Raw genomic sequence first — 14,484 nt, forward strand, 5'->3', positions numbered from 1 at the left:
AAGGCAGGCATGGGGTGCGTGACGTGCAATTGCTCCAGCATGCAGAGGTACATGGTTGCACGTGGAATTGATCCACTCAGTTGATGCGGTTGCTTTGCTGTGCAAATCTATCTTCTCGACGTGAAGTGTGCATTTGACGTTGCACCTTCCATACAGTGAAGACGTTTCAGCAACAATGCAGAGGATGCATACTGAAACTCGATACATTCATCATTGCTTGTTGATTTCATTACTATATACCAAAGACTCAAATCTCCAAACTGTGCGTACGTAGACTAATACCGCTCAATCAGCCATTCCCTCCTCTCCACCTCATTCATCTTATCCAACATCTCCTGCTCATAATCCTTCATCGTGAGATAATCCCTCACCAGCTGCGACCCCAACGCCTCCTTCAACTCCCCATCAGTCTTGAGCGCAGAGTACGCCTCATCGAAAGACTTCGGCATCTTCCTTGTTACTCCAAACTTCGCGCGCCCCTCCTCGTCGAGTGTTGAGGGATTGACAGGTAGGTCCAGCTCCTTGTATCCAATCTCAGGAGCTGCTTGCCGTGGTCGTTCGTCGCCTTCCGCCAGGCCCACGCCACCATGTTCAGGCGCTCCAGCCACGGTCTGATCGTAAGCCGGGCCAGGCGCTGGCGTAGACGCTGGGACAGAAGATAAGCCCAACATCCCTGCAGCAACGAGGCCGGCTATGACGAAGTACATGTTTGCCAGTCCATCGATACATCGTATCTCCCAACGCCCGTCTTCAACACGACGGAGTGGACACTCGCGGTTCTGCGTACCCCAGCTGACCCATGTACCGCCCGTCCACTGGTCGTCTACGACCCTGCCATAGCTCTGCGCGTCAGGCATCGTGAATGTACAAAGAGCGGGTAGATGTTTCAACACACCGCCAACAAAGAAGTCCTTGTCGCGAGTAGGAGGTTGCATCGAGATATGCGCATGCGCCGCGCTCCCTGCGCCCTTCTCGTTAAACGGCTTGGGATGAAGTGTCGCTCGCAGGCCATGCAGAGCCGCGATTTGAGCAATGACTTGTCTTGTCTGAATGAGGGTATCGATAGCGAGGAGCGGTGGAGCAGGTGGCAGGATGAACTCGTACTGGCCTGGACCAGATTCGGCGTGGAACTGCTGAAGGTCGATACCCATGTCTGATAGAGATGTGGCGATCTCGGCAAGCATAGGTGTCTGCAGCCATTGTGTGGGAGTCAGAGTGGACCATGCGTGGACGTTGGTGACTGCCTCGTATGTTTGTTGTGGTTGTTGAGAGTTGAAGGGGTTGAGTGGTTTGTCACGGGAGAGGAAGGTGACTTCGATCTCGAACCCAACTTGGAGAGTAGTTTTGTGCTTGTATTGGAGTTCACTAATGAGGGACTCGAGATTGTTGCGAGGGCAAGAGGGCAGTGGGTGGCCATCTTCGGAGCGCCAGTAGCTCAAGACCGTTGCAGCCTTGAGAGGGTCTTTATCGTGCGCTCGACGTAAAGAGCGCAGATCAGGCTCAACATAGATCTGTCCTTTTGTGTTGACGACAGGTGTTAAAGTGTCATTTTGCAATGTGCCTGTGTTGCCTTGCGATATACCGATGCGGTGCCCCCCGTAGATGATACGGGCGAACTCTTTGACAGGCAGGATACGGACTCTTATCGTCGCCATGTAGTCAAGCCATTGGATGTAGATAAACTTGATATCTGGGTTCTGCTTCATGAAGTCATCGAAGTGAGCGACATTATACAATTGTGAAGTCCTTGATAGCGATGGAAACAGAGGTGGTTCGAATAGACTAGCAGATCTTTGACCAGGTGATACTTGTGAGTCTGAACGTGGTGCTGAAATTCTCCGTGGTGGTGAAGGAATTGGAATGGGAACCGGTGGAGGCTGTGATTGTGGCTGTGGCTGTGGCTGTGGCTCTTGTGCGCTCTTTGGGTTGAACGTAAGTTGCTTGGGAGCCTCTCGCGGTATTTCGTGGAACAAAGCCTCATAACGTAGGTTGTACAGCGTGTTCGAGTTGTTGAAAAGAATATCTTTGGTCATGCCAATTGCTTGGTGGGTAGTCATGTCGGTCTTCTCAACATACTCGACAAGCAGCTATGTTCACAGGTTAGTGCAATCTGGTCAACGTATTACTCCATAAGCGTACCTCAAGCCACACCTCTCGAAATTGCTTGTTTGCCAACCAGAAAGTCTCGGGAAACCAATGTCCATCACTAGAGTAGAGCAGCTTGCTACCTGGTACTAACTCCAATGCTTGACGCAAAATCGCTCTCTGCCCATCTCGACTGACCATTGGGAAAACTTCCCCTATGTCGAGATAGACATGCTTGTATACTGTTGCAAGGTAGCCAGCTTCGCGCGTATAGGGATAAGCTGTGTGCAGGATGACAAACGGTACGTTCGGATAATTCTCAATGAGTGGCTGGAGGAACGCTGGGTTCGAGAGGCTCAGATCAATATCGTTGTCGCCGAGTCCAGTGTGCAATTGTAGAGGTTTTGAGAAGCTATCAGATCGCGCCAGACCGTCTGACAGTATCTCGAGAGTTCTCAAAACCAGATAGTCATTGAGGGCCTTCCGCTCGATCCTGAAGCTGCGCTTACGAACGCAGCTCTTGACATATCGCTCGAATGGGTAACCGACGGCTTTTGCAGCACGCTCATAATCTTCTTCAACGTCCAGTCCAGTCCTGTAGCAAATGACAGACTTGAACCCTACAACCTCCGGATCGTCGATGGCTTCCTGAATTTTGCCCTCGAAGTCATCCATGAAGGTGGTCCAAGTTTCGGTGTAGAAATGTGTCCTTCCCAGATCATCTTCGCCTGCATCCTTGACAATGGCCTCCATCAGGCGCTCAGCAACAGTCTCGATGCGCACGATGCGCTTGCTCGGCGCATCTGTGTACCGGTCATGCCAGTCATATGGATGCACCTTCCCTGGACCAGCAAGACCATCGTCGATCAGCAAAGCAGTAATGCCTTCGAAGCAGCGCTGATGGAAGCGCTCAGGGTCAGAACGGAGCCATTCTTCTCTTTGCTCAAGGATGTCTTCCCAATTTGCATCATCGTTAAGCTGGTATAGCTCACGTAGCTGTTTCGCTGCTCTCAGGTGGGCGAGCGACTTGAATGTGTCCCGTAAAGCTCGACCCTGCGCTTCTGAAGTGATGGTTTCGAACGGAATGGTATCCGCGTGTGTTGGCAGAATGAGATTGTGGGCATGATTGTCGATTATGGGGAAGTTGAGTGCAACATGTCGCAGCTGCTCGATGGACGGTGTTAACGGGGAAGTGCTACGCTCCATTTCTTTCCTCGTTCGTCACCACCTTTGATGATCTTCAACGCCTTGCAACCACTCAATGTACTGTCTAGGCTTCACAGTCTTTGCGGACAACTGTGTTGACCTTTGGTACCCCTTCTTCAGTTCTAACGGGTTGCCAGGTTTGGAAAGCAGGTTGCTGACCGATGACGTCGCTGTTGCGGAAGGCCGGATGTTTTTTGCAGGTCTGGTTCTGCAGTGGAAGCTTGTTGCACAGTCCAAAGAGCAAGAAGAATCACTGTCACCTGAGCCCATTCGATCACAGAGTGGCTGGAATAGGATGGGTCATCCAATGAAGGCTGGGCTGAAGGTGGGGTTTCGATATAGAGGTCTAACCATTTACAGTTAGGCGGTTTACCACTGTTCATCAGTAAGCCATACAAGACCAACTGCGCGCAGCTGTTTTGACTTGTTCATTCGTTTATGTCTATGAAGGGTATATCGCCTGCTCTAAATCGTCATCGGCTTCACTTAACTTTACAACCATGTTCTTACAGATACTCATAACAATCCCAGCCTCTTCATCGTCCCAACATGTGCCTTGTTCTGCTTGCCTCCGCCAACACCAACAAAAACCCGCTTAGCATGACCGATGAGATCTCCTCGCCATGTGAAGAAACGGTTTTCTAGTCGCGCAGCCACTTCGTCACCTTCCACTCTTGCCACGAGGTGGCACACCCAAATTAAGCGTCTGGCGCTGACGAAGCGATTTTCCATCAAAGGCCGGGTAATCGAAGAATGCACGACCGCCTTGGTGAATAGAGGACCAATAGGAAGTGAGTTGGAGCGAAGGTAGTGGTAGAGGTAGTAGATGGATCGCCATACTTCACGATGAGTGCGAGTTGTATCCTGGGAGTAATGGTGGGCGAGTTGGTGTACCATGGCCACACGCTCCATCAAGGACAAGTCGCTGGTGACATCACGGTAGGCGATTGGAAGGGCATTTTTGGCCTTTGCGTGAACCAACAGGTTATCAAATTGACGGATACCTGAGAGTGTGGCGACTTCTTCCATCCTTGCTGGCAGTGCGTGGCCCATCCGGCTCAAAACCTTGGTCAGCTTCTCGCAAGCTTGTAAAGTAAACGCTCTACTTTGCAGCTGGCTCTCCGATAAATCGTCTGTCGAAGTATGGAGCATGGCAAGCTTCTTGGCGATAAGTGACTCAAAATCCATCCGGGTGGACAGTGGAAGCTTTTGTTCTTCCATTGTCCGTATGCAACGCAGCAGTAGGCTCAATCCCGCATGCCGAGCAATAATCGGTAAGGCCATGTCCAGCAATGCAGTATATGCCCTTGGCTGTTCTTGTATTTGAAGCAAAACTTCCGCAAAAAGCGCTTGAAAACGGCGCGGTTCGCTGGTAGTGGACGGTGCTTCAGCATCAAGTTGTTGATGTAGAATCATCGCTCTGACGAAATATTCCGGGGGAACCATAGCTGGCGCGTCGTAGAAATGTAGAGCTTCTGCAAGTGGAACCATAGCAGCTTTGAGCAAGGCTTTGTCGACGTTGGCCTTGGCATCAACCTGGTCGAGTAGCTGTAGCCACAAGTCCATACATTGTGATCGCATTGGATCTGCAGAATCACGCTTGCTTCTGGGAGAATTTGCAAAGCGTAAAGTGATGGCAGGAATCAGGGTAAGCAATTGCTTGCGTGGCATGTAGAACAACGCACGCTCTGCACTTGCGAAGCCATCAGGCGCCATAGCAACGCTACGAATTGTAGAGATAATGACTCCTTTAACACGTACTGGTTGGGCGAGATGTGACAACAATAGTCTGTTCTCTGCACTCTCTCTCAGATTGGCCGCAAGTGCGCGCAACAACCTTATGGTCGGGACCAACCGTTCTGACCCTCTGTACGATGCTGAGTGCCCAGTGTGTTTGATGAGACGCAGCAGAATGAGATCATGCGCCTCTGTTGTTGAACGTCTTGCTTCTGCTGCTGATTGCGCCATTACTCCAAAGATTCGACGTACTAGGGACGTTTTACGGGCACGTTTGGTGTTCGAGATCCGGTCCAGACAAGCGATGAAACCCGCACAGTCATTCACTATCTGAAGCGGATTCACGGACCGAAGTAACCGCCCATCTTCCTCAAGCAAACATTGGAGTACGGGTGTAGGATTACATCCCAACTGAAGCGTATGTCGGAGTGCCGCAGTGTAGTATTTCCAGACGAAGGGGGCAGATGGCAGGTACTGCCGGAAGGATTCCTTCAACAGCAGCTCAGTGCGACTGTCTCCTGCAACGCAGATGCTAGCTTCGAAGCCCTCCAAACATTTCTCGAATTCGTTATCGTTGGTCAGGATGTGCCCGATTGCTTGCGGCTTCGGGGGGTTCTGACTAACAGCCTCGAGGTCAAAGTGCTGATTCCATGTCTCGGTGAGCGACGCAGGCTGTTGCGCGAAGGGGTGTAGTATATCGCGGTCGACTGGACTCGGTTCACTGGCCTGGCTTTGAGGTTGAAAGTCAACAGGACGGGCGCTGTTCCATGTGGCTAGAGCTGTGATGTGTTAGCAGACATGCCTCCTATCAACACCGGCGTCTGCGCAACATACGATTGTCCAATGGTAGCACATCCTTTGGTAGTGACGGCGGTTCATATCTCCATGAGTTCTGCGGCTTCGAACGGTAGCCGAACAGCGCACCGAGGCTGAAAGAGGTAGGAAAGCTTTCCTGCGGATAGAATCCAGCTGAAGCTGTCATGCGACGCTTCGCTGCCCTCCTCCTAGCCTCCAATGGCCCCGGAACATTGCTGCCATGGCGCTTTTGCTGCGGACAGGTGCTGTGGAAAAATCGATGAACCGCCAACGACAGGACCTCGTCAGGAACCCAGATGTGTTGCGGGGCGGGAGATTGGAGCGATTGCACTGCTCGCTGGCAGGCAATTGGCGGACGTCGCATCAAGCGCAATGCTGGTCATGAGAGGGTTGCCATCCCAGCTGCAGAGCATCTGTCGCGTTGGAGCTCTCAATTAGGGAACGCGCTTCCAAACCCGTCACGTGCACAAGGCTTGTGATTCGTCAGCTCTCGAGTTCGCCATCGAGCATCTCAGGATGAACTCCACGAAAACGATATCGATTTGATTGATACCAAAGACTTCTGTAAACACGACCGGACACTGCAAAGAGCTCACGTGAACGCCTTTCGTTGCTGTGTAAGCTCTTGTGAGTTCAAGAGAAGCAACGTTTCGTCGAGTTACACGCGTCGATTTCAAGCATGTCAGTAACACCTGTCACAGTTCTAGAAGCGAGTGAACTCAATGCATAATGCATGCTGCACAGGCGGTAGATAGGCGTCAACGGTCACAGTGATACACGATCGCAGCAGGGCTGATGAACAGCGGCCGGAGGCGTTCCATTTGTCTTCAGGAGCAGTTCGGACGAAGCCATCTTCACAGGCCGAGTGTTTCTGGCAGCGGCCCACAGCTCACCGGTCGATGGGGTTCACCTGCTCAATTTATCGATTTCTCGGCTCTCTGAAAGTCGTCGCGTTCATCGCAGGGGCCCGATTGATCCCCACAGTCGTTCCTTCCTGATCAAATGCAGCAGTCGTCTCCATCATGGAGAACATTCTCGACCGCGAACTATCCCACGAAAGAGCAATGATGGACGAAAAATACATCTGGGCGCAGGCAACGTCAGCTACAGCGGCCACCAAAAGCAAGCGCTCGCGCTCTGCAGAGGGCCGCGTGGTTGGCCGAGCGTTCAACATGCCCGGCTTGGAAGTGGGTGTGGCTTGCAGCGTGAAACGAATTGGCAGCAGTTGTGGACACGGCGGAACGACTGGCCTGTCACGCCTGCAAGGGACCGACCAATCATGGGCGTGTTGGACCTGATTGAGCCAGGAACCGTGGCATTGTGGACCGCTTGCGTCGCCCTCTCATGAGCACAACACCGAGGCGGCCGAGCCCTCAGTCAAAGAGAGTGCCCTTTGTGTGCACAACGAGAAGACGTGGAGACGGAGTTGGTGAAAGAGACACTTACGCTGGGCTGTATTATTAGCTAGCCAGGCACAGAGCAACCAATACGCTCCGGTGGGTGGCCCAACAAAGCCAACGCGACTGTCCGGCAGGGTGCACTATCATTTGCGCTAGGCCCGTCTGGGCATGCTCTCCTCGATCCCCCTTCACGGCGGCCCACAGCACCGCGCGCCCAAGCCTCCTCGCTCCTCACACCCACCCAAGTCAGTCCTTGTCGTTCGCTGCTCGACATCACACTCGTTTCTACTTTGTTGTTTGTCCATCGACGCTGCTCTTCTAACTAACTCACAGCGAGCGGCCACGTTCCTTCCTTTTGCAGCCCGTCGAAATCAAGGGGTAAATCCGAAACTTCATTTCGGGCCTCATCATCCGCAAACCTAACGCGCTGCGTTTCGAATTTGGCAGTCGAGGGCATCGTTGAGCGAGTCCACTACATCGCAGCTGTCAACTGGGTCTGTCTTCCTTGCGACTCCACGACATTGGATCGAAGACACAAACAACCCACTCTACCCCATACCCGCACCCAGCACCTCAGTCGTTTACCCGCACCGAGCCACCTGCTCGCCCATTCACCACCAGCATCCGGACGGTCCCGTCGAGTGAAGCCCATCGAAAGGCCATCACCACCTGTGCCTAGCTGAAGGTCCGACCTCACTGTCTGCGTACTTCACGGCACATCGCTGACGCATACTGCAGACTATACGAGTCTCTCGTATAGTGCAACGTACGGCAAACTCTTCCTTACATCACCGACACCTCGCCCAACACCTCCCACACAATGGTCTCTTTCAACTTCACATCCGCTCTCGCAGCGGCAGCGATGATGATGATGGCCTCTGCTCAGGAGACCTCTGATGCCTTCTGGGGTACCGTAACAACACCTTCGGCCATTGCGTCGCCGACGACCACCTTGCCTGCCAGTGCTATGCAGACGATCGGCTGCTTCGAGACCGGAACACCGCTGTCCAACTATGGCTTCTACGAATACCAGAGCCCTGGTAACTGCCAGCTGGTCTGCATTGAGGAGGGAAAAAATGTTCTTGGTCTGGCAAACGGTGTCGACTGCTGGTGTGGAGACAAAATCCCTGCAACAGAATGGCAGGTCAGCAACGACACATGCAGTACAACGTGCGCAGGAACAAAGGACGAATTGTGTATGTTGATCTTTGGACCTGCTTACGATGAATTTTTGCTCACTCTTGACAGGCGGTGGGGATAACAAGCTCTGGGTCATGCTTACTGGAAACACACGCAACAAGGTCGATCACTACGAAATCCCTGTCGACTCCTCATCATCATCATCAGCAAAGAAGTCGTCGACTGCGGCACCTAGCTCGACCGCTGCCGCCTCCGCCTCCGCCACACCGACAAAGACTGCTTCCAGCCATTCGGACAGCAAGCCTAATACGGCCGGCATCGCCGCAGGAGTGGTAGTCGGTGTTGTCGGTCTTGCTGCCATCATCGGTGGTGTATGGTTCTTCCTGCGACGCAGACGCCAGCGTCAGGCTGAGGAGGACTACCGCCGCAACGCAGTCGGCGTGAACGACTTCATCAACGGAGGCAAGACAAGCGCCTCTTCCATGAACGACTCGCGCATTGACCCCAGCTTCATGGACCGAAGGCAGAGCAATGGCAGCATTGCGGATAACGAAGACTACTCGAGGAGGATATTGAAGGTATGTCGTGATGACGACGGCGTAAAGAAGGGTCCATACTAATGCACGCTTAGGTCACCAATGTATGAGCGCAATGATGATGGCACCTGGCAACCTCCCCCCATCAACTTCATGCCGCCAGCACGCATCTCCTTTCACGACTGAATTGGGGTTTCCTTTGATGAATAACCCAATACCCCGATACCACCTCGCTAATCCTCATTACCGTCTCTTATGTCTCGCCTTTGCGGTGCGCGACTACGCTTGACGACGAGAGCAAGAAAACAATCCTGCGTTTGAGCCCTTGTAATGGGCGTTGTCTGTTCCCTTTGAACAACGGAATACCCAACGTTGGCTAGGGCCTTTTCTCTGTTATATATCTCCGAGCTTTTCGAACCACATCTGGCGTCATGGGTGTTAGATTATGGACTATCAAATGGGCGATACAGTATCTTAGCGGCATCACGATTCGAGCCTTTTCTTATTTCCATTACATCTCGGACAGTAGTTTTGTCCATGCCATTCTCTCACGTGCCCTGCCTGCACCTTTATCATCCCCCAAGCTCCTCTACCCCAAGCCATCTATTTCAATTTAGTGTCTCTTTCCTCCTACACTTTCCTTCCTCTTCCACCCAGCACCTCAAAAGTCTCTGTCCTGTAGCGTTGTAGCGTCAATGAAGTGCTTACTGCATCTCAACCACTCGCCTCATAGTTCAGCTCACTAGCAACCCAGACGCACGCTGGCTTCAGGTTGTCAATGCATTCAAGGTTGCCGATCCTGAAACACTTGGCCATGACTATAGTAACAGTTGGAGCACACGAGCACCTCCCTTCAAGCAATACTGCCCCGCAAACTGAAGCCCGGTTTGAGCTCTGAACAAGCCGAACCTGACCGGACCGTGCAACACAATCCACGTGGCTGTAATAGCGATCAGTGCAACGTGGAGGTGGCAGTGTGCGATCAGCAGCATCTATGACATATGTTAAACACCCACATCCAAACATCATACACACCGACTACCACAACTTTCCTTCTTGACAAAATCCTTCTTGTTAGCACTACTATTGTTCCCGAGGTGATGAAGGTGTTTGCTTTATGCAATTTCTTTTGTGCAACCTAGGATGGATAGTGTGTACGGATCGGATCGGCTGCGTAGTGAGAATCGTCACGGTGCTTTTGGAGGCACGTGGTGTGGCTGGTGCGAGGAGTGTCGGTGGCTCCGAAATGAGGTTGCAAGAATTGGTAAGCGTTGAGGCACAGTTGTGGAGCTAAGCAGGGCAGTCTGATTCGGACCGCTGGATGTATCTCCGGGTGAGCTGTTAGACTTCTTGGATTAAATGATGTGTTGTGAAGACCAACTTTATTCTGTTTCAAGTGGTCCAGTTAGATTGGGAAGCTTGAGAATGAAATGCTATGCATGGCCTTTTCGCTGCGTGAAAAGGCTGAGAAGTTGCGTAGAATGACAAGAAGTCTTTCGCACTGGTTCACAAGAACGCTGGACATTGTCTCTTGAGTCCACACGATATCGAAGAAGCAGAGTGCTTTGCAAAGCTGTAGCTACGGAAGGTCGATACAGGATGTTGGATCCCTCTCTCGAACAGTGACTTTATGAACCAACTTGGTGACACCCTTTTTCAGCAGTGCCAGAGCCATCCTCGGTTCACGCTAGCAACCTGCTGATTACCGCGACTGAAGGGACTGAACTTACCGCTCCAAGTAATGTACTGTCGATTAGCCACAGCAACCCAGTTTCCTTTTCCACGTCCTTCAGCAATCTCTATCCAAGTTCTGGACTACGTCAGTGACGACTCGCCTACATAATCGCGAATCACTTAATTGTTCCCGAGAACGGTGGTAGTGTCTTCTCTCTTGGAGCACAGGAGCTTGACCGGCGTGCCCTTGGGAAAACTGCCCGGGTGCGTTGCAAGACGTCTTCGCACACGTACGGTAACGGAGACCGTCTACCAGAACCATCCCATTGACAGGTCTAGGAGCAGAGATACCCACTGCATCCTCGAGGACATATTCGCCTGTTGGCACAGCTTCGCCTGCGGGTGCATCTTAGCCCACAGGAGCTGCCACAACGGCCGAAGCTAGGACTGCGAGGGCAATAACGGTGGATCTCATGATGCTTGGTTAGGAAATTTTGCTCGTGAGAGGGGGGAAGGAAACTCGATGTTGAACGCTCGATTGCGTGAACTCGAGCACAGTACTTATACACCTCGAGCCCACAGTTTTCCCAGGTAGCTTTTTCACGGGATAACGGATAATACGATTGTGGCTCCATAGTTGAGCGGGGAAGCTGCACAAGGTTTGTGAGAAAAATGTTAGAGTAGACTTACGATAAGCTGTGTCGACGGTCATACCAGCTGAGGTTGCAGCCTTGTAACGGAGGCGTGAAGAATCACGTGCAACCATCGTCGCTCAGTTCGTATACAATCTGCTTGTGCTTCTTTGGCTGATCTTCTTCAGTATATGATGTCCTGTAGGCGATTGAAGAACGCACCCAAGGTAAGTCAGCCTTCAGTGTACTTTGCATGAGGTGTGTAGGTTGCGCAGAGGTGAGAAGTTGCGTATGAATCGTGTTAGATTTTGGTATCATTTAGCAGCCCTCCTACGTCGACCGTTGATCACCCCTTCGAACGAAGGCATTCGAGCATGCCCATTAGGCTTTTGCGATGGTTTCTCACTTCGCTCCGTGAGCTGCCTCCAAAGCTCGCCAATGCTGGCTCGATTCGCAGGAAGCATGCTGTACTGCAGACTGTACAGATTCCGCCGGTGGATGGGAGGCACGAACTGGCCTGATGCGAGGCTGAGGAAGACGCTTGGCGAGAAGTAGTGTTTCCGTATACGATTACCAAGCTCGAAGTAAGACTGGAACATGGCGCCGAGGGGTAGAGGTACAGACTGCGGTGGTTGTTAGCAAAGTACGTAATGTGACAGTCCTTAGAAACTATCGTACCTTGAGATGAATGTAAGCGGTTGGTGCCGAGTCCAGACCATCTTGAGCATGTGACTTGCTATCTTTTGGGTCGTGCAATTCGAAGCATATACCACCTGTGAGGCTATTAGTACCACTAATATATGAGTAAAATATGCCGACTGACCTGGCAACCGCCGCGAGTCTTTCAGTCTAAGCATGACCGCAAAGAGAGGAAAATGGTTCAGACACGCTAGTCCAATCTCAAGTCCAGCCTTCAACGCGATCACGGCCACTCTTGCACTTGCGAACGTCAAGTAGAAGACGAATACCGTTGGTAGCAAGAAAAATTGCAATGTAAACAAGATCGTACCCAGCAGTAGCTGATCGAGATCGTAGTCGCAAGAGTCGATTCGATTTCGAAGTATGTTGCGCTTCTTGCCACGGAAGAGGTGGAAGAGCGAAATGATGATGGTCAGCTGCCAATGGAAGATGCGAGCGGAGGCAATGTAGAAGGAATAGATGTGCAGCGTCAACAAAGACACAATGTCCGAGAAGAGAGAGATGGGCATCGTGGCACCAGCGAACGCCGAGAATCCGATGACCTGGACGAGGGCTGGCAGATGAGGTCGTAATATGGACATGATCCCTATGCCTGTCAGCTTGGTCGAGTATCGCATACACAGCTAAACACATACCAGCCCAGTACTCGATGACCCAGAGGAAAAGGTCACCCAGAAATGCCGCAAGCTCAGTGTTGAGCTTCAGGCCTCCTGGTGGCGGCCATCCTGTAAGCCAGGAGATCATACGCCGTAGACCTTCGATGGACCAAGCACTAAAGATAGTGTCGATCTGCGCAGCGACGAAAGAAGAGTTCTCGATGATGTAAGACCCCAGAGCAATGCCCATGATGACATCGTTGGCGACAAGCCAGAGGCTGTTGTAGAAACGTATGTATTCTGGGTGACTGTTCGTAATGCTGCCCCAGCTAGCCTTCCTCTTGCGCAACGTGAGGTATTGAATAGGCCAATAGCAGAACTGCTGCAGCCGTATGTCAATTTGCTGGGCTGTTGCAGAGATGTCCTTCAATGCAGGTGCATCAGGCGACAGTCGCCAATCCAGGAAGCGTAGAATGTACTCGGCCGCTATGCGGTGAGCCATCAACCCAAATACGAAGAGCTGTGCGGCTATAGGCCAAACCCAGACGGTCAGGAAGTACCACAAGCTTGCGTAGATATAATCCCACAGATTGTTCGCTGACTCCACAACTCGCTCGCTGACACTCAAAGCTCGTTTCATGCGCCTGCCAATCATGCCAATGTTCTGTTGCAGCAGCGAATCTAGCTCGAAAGAGCAATTGACCTGCTCAATGAGAATAGGTAGCGCGGACTCCTTCTGTGTAGGTGGGTGTGCCACTACTTTGTGCAGCTTCAGCTTTTCAACAAGCATTGCCTTCTTCCTTTTCCGTCGTTCTTCCTCTGCTTCATGCTTCTCAAAAGCTGTGTCCCATCTCTCATTGATCCTCTTATCACCCAGAGCGAGTGCGATTGGCATCAACGAGAGATACTGCATACGCATTGGATCTGGTCGATCGTAGACAACGACCTGGATAGTCGAGAGGACATCGGCTAGGCAGCACCATCGTGGCAGGCGGCTCGACGGATCGGTATAGGCAGTGAGGAAGTTCTCGTTGAAGTCATCAGGTGGTGACTTGGGGTTGACCTCGCCCAGAACCCGGAGAGAAGAGTGCCCACATCGTGTGAATAGCTCTTTAATGTCGTGGGGGCTGTATCGCAATAGAGTGCCTACCGCCAGCGCATTGTCGACCTGACGAGGCTATACAAACGTAAGCCATGCGTGCTACCATCATAGTCCCGTCCGTACGTACCTCGACTTCTTGGAGAATAGACACTACAAAGACGTCTAGTTCCGAGTTCCTGAACCCAACCAGAACGCCCGAGAGAGGTCCATTTGGTGCGTCTGATGGCCAGAATATGCGCATCAGCCCATTGTGTGTGCCCATATCACCATGCTGCTACCCCACTAGAACGATCCTCGACGTTTGAGCTGCTCGCGCGCGGATATGCCACCGGTGCCGACCCGTGGATGCTTTGACAGTCAGTCCTGGTGTGTATGTAATCCATGTAGGCTGTACCGACTAGATCTGTCTCCTCGGTTGCAAGGCGCGCAAACGGCAATACAAGCAGGAAGAAGAATAACGACAGGATCGCAAAGCCCTTCGCTGCTCTGGTGACAACACCGTGATCCCAAGCGAAGATGGCTAGCTCGTAGAGGCGAGTGGTAAGGTCCCAGCGCGCAGTCGAGTATCCTGCTACGAAGATACCAAGCGTAACAATGGAGAATGCGTGCATCTACGGCTGCAGCGTCATGCCAAGCTTGGTGATAGCGGCGCTCTCAAGCTTTACTTCAAAATGACGGCACTGTCGCGATTTTGCCAACTTGATCAAAGACACGTGCTGCGGGGAGAAAGCTGTGCGCCGCGTAGAAAGGGGTAGCGCATTGTTTGGTCCATAGCGTTGTCGATGTCAACGAGCAACGAGGTGTAGGCCCCCAGTCGCGTACGTGGAAGGCGCGACGGAGGGAGCTTCGGCCAATCAGACC

At 52.2% G+C, this 14,484-nt stretch overlaps 5 protein-coding genes across 5 annotated transcripts; 1 reads left to right on the plus strand and 4 right to left on the minus strand.

Annotated features, from left to right (window-relative positions):
* Positions 1-219: 219 nt before the first annotated feature.
* Positions 220-3,571, minus strand: BU25DRAFT_408682 (developmental protein-like protein fluG). The gene is made up of 2 exons (XM_033705869.1): positions 2,140-3,571; positions 220-2,087 (listed from the first exon to the last, which is right to left on the minus strand). The coding sequence occupies exons 1-2, from the start codon at positions 3,289-3,291 to the stop codon at positions 276-278; spliced, it is 2,964 nt and encodes a 987-aa protein (XP_033564274.1). The 5' UTR covers positions 3,292-3,571; the 3' UTR covers positions 220-275.
* Positions 3,572-3,725: 154 nt separating this feature from the next.
* On the minus strand, positions 3,726-6,240 carry BU25DRAFT_363328 (uncharacterized protein). Its single transcript, XM_033703756.1, has 2 exons — positions 5,863-6,240; positions 3,726-5,807 (listed from the first exon to the last, which is right to left on the minus strand). The coding sequence occupies exons 1-2, from the start codon at positions 6,206-6,208 to the stop codon at positions 3,808-3,810; spliced, it is 2,346 nt and encodes a 781-aa protein (XP_033564275.1). The 5' UTR covers positions 6,209-6,240; the 3' UTR covers positions 3,726-3,807.
* Positions 6,241-8,064: 1,824 nt separating this feature from the next.
* On the plus strand, positions 8,065-9,030 carry BU25DRAFT_456493 (uncharacterized protein; the record flags this gene model as incomplete). Its single annotated transcript, XM_033710034.1, has 3 exons — positions 8,065-8,440; positions 8,493-8,962; positions 9,016-9,030. The coding sequence occupies 3 exons, from the start codon at positions 8,065-8,067 to the stop codon at positions 9,028-9,030; spliced, it is 861 nt and encodes a 286-aa protein (XP_033564276.1).
* A 2,397-nt stretch (positions 9,031-11,427) lies between these two features.
* BU25DRAFT_446905 (Gpi1-domain-containing protein) lies at positions 11,428-14,097 on the minus strand. The gene is made up of 6 exons (XM_033709510.1): positions 14,022-14,097; positions 13,751-13,971; positions 12,561-13,698; positions 12,050-12,511; positions 11,905-11,999; positions 11,428-11,849 (listed from the first exon to the last, which is right to left on the minus strand). The coding sequence occupies exons 2-6, from the start codon at positions 13,883-13,885 to the stop codon at positions 11,541-11,543; spliced, it is 2,139 nt and encodes a 712-aa protein (XP_033564277.1). The 5' UTR covers positions 13,886-13,971; positions 14,022-14,097; the 3' UTR covers positions 11,428-11,540.
* Positions 13,906-14,234, minus strand: BU25DRAFT_335893 (uncharacterized protein; the record flags this gene model as incomplete). Its single annotated transcript, XM_033702602.1, has 2 exons — positions 13,906-13,971; positions 14,022-14,234. 2 exons carry the CDS (start codon positions 14,232-14,234, stop codon positions 13,906-13,908), a joined length of 279 nt encoding a protein of 92 aa, XP_033564278.1.
* Positions 14,235-14,484: the final 250 nt, after the last annotated feature.

Source organism: Macroventuria anomochaeta, assembly GCF_010093625.1.
Source record: "Macroventuria anomochaeta strain CBS 525.71 unplaced genomic scaffold BU25scaffold_8, whole genome shotgun sequence".
Lineage (NCBI taxonomy): Eukaryota > Fungi > Ascomycota > Dothideomycetes > Pleosporales > Didymellaceae > Macroventuria > Macroventuria anomochaeta.

Bases quoted from the DNA above. Each gene is read 5' to 3' on its own strand.
- BU25DRAFT_446905 (XM_033709510.1), bottom strand. From the start codon at position 13,885: ATGGGCACACACAATGGGCTGATGCGCATATTCTGGCCATCAGACGCA. The intron at 12,512-12,560 runs GTATGTGTTTAG...TGACAGGCATAG, and splicing joins GGTCATCGAGTACTGGGCTG to GGATCATGTCCATATTACGA. The intron at 12,000-12,049 runs GTCAGTCGGCAT...ATAGCCTCACAG, and splicing joins AGACTCGCGGCGGTTGCCAG to GTGGTATATGCTTCGAATTG.
- BU25DRAFT_408682 (XM_033705869.1), bottom strand. From the start codon at position 3,291: ATGGAGCGTAGCACTTCCCCGTTAACACCGTCCATCGAGCAGCTGCGA. The intron at 2,088-2,139 runs GTACGCTTATGG...CTGTGAACATAG, and splicing joins TTCGAGAGGTGTGGCTTGAG to CTGCTTGTCGAGTATGTTGA.
- BU25DRAFT_363328 (XM_033703756.1), bottom strand. From the start codon at position 6,208: ATGCGACGTCCGCCAATTGCCTGCCAGCGAGCAGTGCAATCGCTCCAA. The intron at 5,808-5,862 runs GTATGTTGCGCA...AACACATCACAG, and splicing joins TGTGCTACCATTGGACAATC to CTCTAGCCACATGGAACAGC.